This window comes from Zootermopsis nevadensis, unplaced genomic scaffold (assembly GCF_977971745.1).
Source record: "Zootermopsis nevadensis isolate Lab colony 2312 unplaced genomic scaffold, Znev_1.0 Znev_ptg000018l, whole genome shotgun sequence".
In the NCBI taxonomy this organism is placed as follows: Eukaryota; Metazoa; Arthropoda; class Insecta; order Blattodea; family Termopsidae; genus Zootermopsis; species Zootermopsis nevadensis.
In genome coordinates, this window is record NW_028259150.1 from 6510471 (window position 1) to 6519224 (window position 8754).

Below are 8754 nucleotides of genomic sequence, written 5' to 3' on the forward strand. Positions count from 1 at the left end.
TTTATTGGCAGCCGTTACGATTCAGTGTCGTTAAAACGTTCAAAATAAACGCATAATTTTTACTTTTCACCTCGTATGTGTGAAATATATGCATCAATAATTTTGGTTGGAAATCCTCGAGGAAAAAAGAACATTTCGGAGGGACGGGTGTAGATGGAAAGATAATATTAAAATTTGCATTACAGAAATAAGTTGTGAAGAAGTGGATTGAATTTCACTGTCTCAGAATATAGTCCAATGGCAGGCTTTTGTGGACACAATGATGGACCTTTTGTTTTCTTAAAAATGGGGGTTTCTTCAAATAACCCACCACTATCTCCTTTCATATTAATTCCGGCTACTCAGCAGTAGTTTTTAAGTTTTCATGTTATTGGACGCTATTAACCCAAGCAGCCGACACAGCGTCGTTGAATAAATTATCCATACCATGAATGACCACATTCTGACACCAGGAATTTCATGAAATAAGACAGTGCCGCCTCCTTCCAAAACCCTTATCTTCTCTTCATTCATGATCATTTTCCCATGTCACTCGTCTGCATATACGCGTCGTCTTCCGATAACCTAAGAATCTGTGATCACTTGTTTAGTTATGCAACGCGTGGTTGGAACTAAAGAGAAATGCTTTTGCTTGTGCATTTGTATTTACACTGCATCGCAGAGTATGACATTTTCCTTTGCAGGAGAGAGTGTGGGATTACTTCGCTATGACCCGCTGACCCAAATACTGCTGTTCGCCGATAGGTACGTTCATTTCACCACAGCATACGAGTGATGGTTGGCTGTGCAGTGGCTAGAGATGAAGCAGTCGTATGTTTCTCTTGAATCTACGAGACAACCAGCAGCGCCGTACTAAATGTTGTAAGTATAATTATAGTTATCAAAATGTTACAGGTTGGCAACAGCTTTGTGTTGCGGCTTTATAATATTTAAATATTCAGTCATTACTTCAAAGAAAATACAACCCATAATAATTGTTACAAACATCAAGTTGTTGGTTTTGTTGAAGGAAACAGCCCCTGTTTACTCTGATAATTATATGAAACCGATAAAATAGTCTACACTCTGTGATCAAAACTCAGAATTATTGATTGTTAAAGCAGGTGGTACGTGCAGTTAACAGTTCACTTCTAGGGGTTAAATAAAGCGTTTATGAGAATAATTTCTTAATATTGGTTGAGTCATGAATTATTTAACATCACTGTATTAGCTGTATAGTTTATTTAGCACCGTATGCCATGTGAATGAATTCGAATGGGTATTGGAGAGAGAAAGAGGTTGTGAAGTGTATCAAGGTTTGCCAGGCGAGTCTAATGAAAGTTACAGAAACCACACGATGCTCGTGTCTACGGCCGAGATTTGAACCGAGCATTTCCCAAACACGCGTCAGATCGGTTTGGCGTGATATGTTTGTGCTTGTGTGCACTTGACAAGTGTGAATCATGCATAACAGTGCTGTCGATTTCGAAGGTTTCGTGCTTCTACTGATACGTTCAGCTTATCATGATGATTAATGAGGAACTTGGAAGGAAACGATTATGGGCTGTGTGAAGATATTATCTCATTGGATTTTAAGGAAACAGAATTCGGATGACCAGTGTTCAGTTGGCTGAGGATCGGGTATAGTGGGGTTTGTATTATCAGAGTTGAATATTTAGGTTACGAGACTTAATGAGTTAGTTGTTCTGTTTGTTTGATATTGACTGGTTGGTTAGTTTGTCTCTCAACTAGCAGGTCAATACAGTAGATTCTGGTTAATTGGGACACATCGGCCCAATTATGCGAAGTTCCACGTAAAGAGTTGAAAAGATTTGTCCCAAATAAACAGCCGCCCCGATTAACCGATTGCCCAATTAACGGGAATGTACTGTACTTTGTTGTTTCCTTGGTTAGTCAGTCAACCAGTCTGTTGTTTAACTAGTTAGTAGTTAGAGGTATGTTTTTTGGTTGGTCGGCTGTTTGTAGGATATTTAGTCAGTTACAATATAATCGTTTGGAAGACCTATCAAGCAAGAAACATGATGTATACAAAGTAGAACGAAGGGCAGTTGTTGGAAATTAAACGAGTTGTGCGCTCTGCTTTGCTTGGCAGTTGTTATTCTTGCCACGTACGAAATTCGTCACATGAGCACATGATACGACTTGGAAGGTTTGTTGTTTTGTTTCGAGCTACCTCATCGGCCTTTGTGTTCAGTTATTTTAGATACAAATCTACTACTGCAGGTACTGGTATTGCAATCTTCTTAACTGTCAGAATTAGTGGAAATTGATAGCAATTCCATGACTTTTGGCAAACTAATTCGTGCGTGAACAACCGTTGCGGGGGGTGGGGGGTTCGAAGAAAAAGTGCTGTCGAGTCCGTAGTCATTCGTTTTCATTTACTAGAAGAATCGTTATCAATTTCTCAGAAGTGTGACGTCATCCACACATCAACTTGCCGATACCAATACTGTAAACTGAAAATTTATTCGGCTGTGGATCTGAATGCACGACTTGACCAGCTATCCATTACGAAACCTGGGATAAATGTTTTCAGCATGGCGTTGCCAAGACTTCCACCGTGACTGTTACGAGCCGCTCATGCGCCAAACAGTTTGCCTACTGTTGCAGAGGCACGCTGTAGACATCACACTGCATATTGAGAATGTTGACTACCTTTAATTTCGTTAGGATCTGCCATTACTGCATTGAGACAAGTTTCGAATGAAAGTTGTTAATCTTATTCCTTTAATAGCCCAATGGTAACTGAATTTACCACATACCTTACTATTCACTAGCCCTACAGAGGGTGTATTTATGCATTTTCTATGATTCTTAGAATAAACAAACTGTTTTCTTAAACAGCATTAACTAACTGGTCTATGTAATAGATAACTTGTGCTTTCCTTTAGATTTTGATTGAATATTTAAATATTGTTTAGATGAGATTAAGATTTAGAGGATAATGAAAGCTATATTCCATTTTACTCGCCAATGTTTGAATGGTGAGTCAATTTTTATGTAATAGGTAAAGTTTGGTTTGAGCTTCATGTGAAATAAGATTTATACTGGACCATTATGAACAAACATTAAACTCATCCAGCAACCTGCAAAATTGTTTCCAAGACAGATCTGCATGAATCCCATTTGGTGGCTTTAGACGTGAACGGAACACTACATTCTCTATATGTGTTCACTTTGTGCATTGTGTAGAAAGAACTTCTCATAAAATCTAAATTATATTACTGGATCCTCCCAGACTGCTGTCTGGTGTGTTCTGCAGGTGAAATGAAGAGCATGAAGCTGATGGTGTTTTCTAAAGGGGAAAGTAAAAATATGGACTTCACATGAAATATAGTTTGTTGACTGTAATCTTGAGACTTGCGGGGTGAGGAAGTGGGGTGAAGGAGGAAGTAGGAAAGATAGCGTCTGCCTTTAATGCTTCAGACTTCCTGCATTCTTTGCAAGTCTCAAGATTACAGTCACGTACTGTACATATTTATTTTTTAAATATGATAACCATAACTTGTGAAATAATATAATTACTGATCGGAAATTCATATAATGTAATTATCCTGCCATTTTTCTGGAGGGTCTGAGGAAAACCATGAAAACCCTCAGTCAGGATATCCTGTCTCCAAGCCACTATTTGAACCCAGGCGCAAGTTTGCTACCCACTCGGCTGTGCTTATATATTTGGTGTTTATTACCTGTGGAATTATCAGGACTGAAGAGAAAGTATCTTATGTTTGTGTTTTATTAAGAAGATTGCTGGTGTTGTTATTGTTGTTGTTATTTACAGGAGATGTGTAATCTCTTCAGCTAATGTCAGTTAATAAACATCAGGCTCATGATTCTGTAAGAGTATACAAAATGCCCATTCTTACCTATATTTACCATCTGGCTATGCTGATAACATGTAAGTAAAAGTACAGCTTATCAAGCAATGAATTTCAGTTCATCACTGTCGTCATTGTCATTGTCATAATTATTGTTTTGGTAGTAGTGACTAAGTTCTGTAACTTTCTCACCTTGTTAAAATTATGACTATCAATATAGCATCAACCATTATACTGAAACTTAAACCTTAATATAATCTCAGTTTTAATAAAAATGTTTGTAAGATCGCTGAGCTATTTATTTTCAGTACACAGTAAGAACAAAAACTGCTCTTAGCTGAAAAACTTAAAATGGACTAAATGAGTTTTTGAACTTGTACACTCATCACTAAAAACTTTTATTATCTAACACTTTAGGTGTTCATTATACAAAGTTTTCTTTGTACTGCATGGAGAATGTGTGTCTGTTTTTTGAATATTAAAATTACTTGGAAAATTTATATTCATATGAATGTTTATAGTAGTTATAAAACTTTGATCTGTGTCTGTTCATTGTTAACCACACTTCTTAGAAATTCCAAATCTATCATCACTTTCATCAAAAACATCTCATCATATAAAAGATTTGTCATCATTGCCCACTTGACAGTCAAAAGAGTCAAGACAGCTTTTTGATCTATTCCAGGCTCAAAAGATCAGTACCTGTATAAGATTTACATCTCATTAAGATTTTAAACTTTATTATAGGTATTTTTTAATATAGTTCATATTTTAATGAAGTTTGAGTTTGCTTTATCATATATGTTCTGTTTCTTAGTACTGCAACAACAAACTGTTATTGTTTAAAGGTTTGTAACAATGATTCATTATAGGAACGTAGTGTTGGAAATTGTCCATCATCTCATATGTTTTGTATTAGCCTTGTACTGTAAGGTCCTGGGTTTCATCCCAAAATGTAACATATTATTTAAAGATGTCAGTCTAATGCCAAATAAGTCTCCTGAAGACAGGAGTACAGTTAATGTATGAAACATCATACACATCAGATATATCTCCGGCAATGAGCTATGTACAAAATTGGCCTAATATTAGTTTCTTAGATTTATATCTTTGGTCTTTAAAAATCAAGACCAATTCAGAATTGTATCAAATGTATTTGAAAGTACGGTATTTTTTCTTCGGTATTGCAGATGAACTGTTATTGGCAATCTCAGAAGTTTAATTATTACAGATGGAGACCAATTGAACTTCAGGAAGATTGTGTATTAGCTCTCAATATGTAATTCATCTTTTGTTACAGGTGGCAGTGCACTTATTATCCCTGAAGAGCTTCCTTCGATTTTGTCAGTCATCTATTCTAACATCCCACCGATCAAGAAAGGTTTGTGTTCTTTTCACTGTATTAGTATATTTTCCTCCAATAGGTGACTTGCCACATGTTAGAATGTTCCATCAAAGCAATTACTAAAACTGTCTGCTCCGTTTCTTCAACATATTATAAACTCAGCATTATTTCCAACATACGAAAATTAGTTAAGTATAAAGATTTCTGTCTTCTGGGTTGTTGCGCTGTTTAGTCTGGTCGATGTTAACCAACGTTTCAGAGGTCATACTGCCTCCATCATCAGGGCCTCTGAAACGTTGGTTAACATCAACCATACTACACAGCGCAACAACCCAGAAGACAGAAATCTTCATACTCACCACTGTGAAAACCTCAAATCTTACGATTTAAGCATAATTTAATTTTTGCAGCGATGAATACTTGAATCATTTAGCATACCGAGGTGTTTAAAAATTTAATCTTCTTACTTCAGAGATCTAGAGGGTGCCCCATAAACACCTTGATCACACACATACCTTGTGTAATAAAGTGTGAATAGTCTGTAAGAACCTCACTTTCCAAATTTTTAACTTCATAGAATTGTAAGAATTAAATAGTAACAATTGAAAAACCTACAGAAATTGAAATTATTATGCTAAAGAAGTACCAAATTATTACTGATGTTCTTCCATGGAGAAGACTAAAACTGAAGTTGTGAAAGTGTTTATTATTATATATTTCCTTGAATTAATCCTAATATATTTTCCCAGTTAGGAACATAACTTAAAAATGGATTCAGTAAAATATAAATGTTCTTATACATTGACTTGGGATCAGGAGCTCTTTAAATTGGTCTGGGTGCAGAAATGTATTTCACCCATCTGGACAAAATTTGAAGACCTTACATGTATGTGACAGTTGTATTCCAAACAAAATTTGCAGAGGGTGAAACTGCATAAATTGAAAAAGAAAAATTACTTCTCTCCTCACATCTCTCTTTTGCCACCCGTACAATACTCTACTTCTCCTCCTCCCTGCCTCATTTGATCAGGCAGCAAGCAGTTCACATTAAAGTGAGTGCTATTAATTGAAATAGGTCCAAATTAGGGGAGTTGCATTTTTGAAGAAGCATATAAGGAGTAATACTTTGTATTGTCAGTGGATATGCTCACATTCTGCCCTTATGTTCAGAAGCTTTGGGACCCCATTGTAACATAGCTCATGGTTCCTGTTTTGAAGACTACATTATAATATCAGTTCATAAGCACCAAGCCTGTTTATGCTACAGTGTAACTGTATCGTTATTTGATTTAGGATTCTGCCTGGTTTATGGTTTTAGACACAAAATGCATAAAATGAATACATCTTCCTTCTCTGAAACTACACCATATAATCTGATTAAATTTGGTATTTTGGGATCCATTAAAAGTTGTCATGCAGATTTAATTTTTGTGCATACCAGTTATTATAATTTCTACTTAACAAGAATCTAAAATTACAGTTCCCCAAACAATAACATAAAATACAGGTATTGTTAAAAACTACAACTTTTAGTAGAAACATTTTCTGGTATAGTAAATATTTAAAGAAATATAAGAGGACATATTTTGGCTCTGGAAAGTGTTGTATGTTTAATTTAATTATGTTTGAAAAAATTTATCTGATATGCAATAAATGAACATCATGGCCAGTGAGATATGCAAGCTTATAAAAAAATGCAATTATAAAATATTCATATTCTGTTGGAGTATGCCTTTGCAGTATTATTAAGGTTAACCACATTAGTGCACACAATTGACTGCTCTGGGCACTTGTTTAAAAATCTGTGATGGTGATATAGGGACAGACTCCCGTGTGGGTGTTGGTTTTCGTCTGGGTGAGCATGCAGACTTCCAGGTTCTTCTGGAATTGGGTCCACAGTTAAACACTCAGCCACTTGGTCCTGCTGGAGATACCAAAACACGGCGACAAGTTCAGCGACCTGGCCTGGTTGTCCTACCAGCAACAGGCTCAGAAACAGTTGCTGACACACCAGGAGGAAAATGGCTGTCTTCGTGGCGATCAGCACTTGTTAACTCGCAGACCATGGTAATGTTTCTACACTGTTTACTCCATAGAATTGTATGGCATTAAACAGGACATTTCTGGGTGGTGAATTGCGAAGCGTGTGGAAAAGTGGTATCACAGCAAATTTTCGTTACTATCCCAGCATTTTACTGGAGGAACTATGGAAAATTCACAGTCAGAAACACCACCCTCAAGCTCAAAAATCAAATCTAGTACCTCTAAAACATGAAATGCAGTATCAGTATAATTATTGTCTGTAATTACCTTGTTACAGTCACATTTTTGGGTTTACTAATTGCATTTACCATAGTACCATTATTTTCTGCCGTGATTTATGATACTTGTCTCTGTAGTTCACAAAACTGAAATAAAATTATAATTTTTTGGTAAAACTTAGGAAATAAGTAATGAAGCTGAAAGCTCAGAATTCAAAGACTAGCTCATAAAAGCTTCAAATTCCTGGCCTGTTGTATGTTCCAGGAAGCCAACAGGTATATAGGAGTTGGACAACACCAGGTTATTCAGAACCCAATGAAGGGCAAGGACCATGTTACATCACAGCTGCAACAGCTTTATAAAAATGGCAGCAAAGCAACTGAAAAGTCAAATAGTGAAGGTCAAACATCAGATGGTGGTCCAGCAGGAAGAGGAAATTTTACTTCAGTAGAAACATGAATCACAGTGCCATTGTCATTGCAGAAAAGACAGCCAGTCAATAGAATCAAAGACAGCTATGATATATATTTTGTGTAATAACTATGGGCAATGACTGTGTGAGGGTAACTGAAAGAGGTTCAACAGGAATGGTCCAGATTATCTCAAGGTTTGTAACAATGTTTTCTTTGTTACATTATCATTATTTTAGACATTATCCATTGAGGTATACTTGCTATAGGTAATGCTTTTGGAGTTGGCTTTACTCTCGTCTTCAGGTGATTAGTTGTCACTATGCTAACATATTTTTCTGCTTGATATTAAAGGCTAAGATCAAGATCAAAATAAAAACTTCTTAATATTAAACTTGTATGCTGTTCCTTAGTGGCCCAGTGGTTAGCATGTAAATTTAATATTTGAAAGGTTTGTCTCTTTTAAAAAAATAAAAATAGTAAAAACATAATTCAAGCAATGGACAATAAAGGTTCAGTTTCTAACACACCTTTCCCATACTCAAGTTCATTTAATGTGAGGCTCTAAGACACCATTGTGTAGGTAAGAATATGACTTATTCTCCTCCCAACACCTAGATCTTTGAATTCTAGTCTACATGACCATGCAGGGGTGTCTTTTAAGGCAGCAAATTTTTTAATGTTCATTTTTGCCACAAGAAAACATTACAAATTGGAAGAGGAATGGAATAAGAAAACTAATGACAGTAACGTTTTGTCCTCGTCTTTTAACCCTTTCTGTCCAATCCCAGAAGCTACTCATGGCCAAAATAAAAGGACAAGTATCTATTCAGTGACTCTCATTCACTGACCTGTACAGGTGACTATTCTTATGGTGATTTAAATGTCGTCAAGCCATGCAGTATGCCATTTGAATTCA

The 8754-nt window shown here is 36.0% G+C and overlaps 1 protein-coding gene across 5 annotated transcripts; it reads left to right on the plus strand.

Annotated features, from left to right (window-relative positions):
* The first annotated feature begins 672 nt into the window (after nt 1-672).
* LOC110832995 (uncharacterized) lies at nt 673-8364 on the plus strand. 5 transcript variants are annotated; one of them, XM_087351241.1, is made up of 5 exons: nt 673-861; nt 3782-3898; nt 5119-5199; nt 6983-7230; nt 7690-8364. In XM_087351241.1, the coding sequence occupies exons 2-5, from the start codon at nt 3805-3807 to the stop codon at nt 7882-7884; spliced, it is 618 nt and encodes a 205-aa protein (XP_087207367.1). In that variant the 5' UTR covers nt 673-861; nt 3782-3804; the 3' UTR covers nt 7885-8364. The 5 variants fall into 5 exon arrangements, with proteins under 5 accessions (XP_087207367.1, XP_087207371.1, XP_087207369.1 ...); XM_087351245.1 differs by lacking the exon at nt 673-861 and adding an exon at nt 1488-1630; XM_087351243.1 differs by lacking the exon at nt 673-861 and adding an exon at nt 1992-2149.
* The last annotated feature ends 390 nt before the right edge of the window (nt 8365-8754 follow it).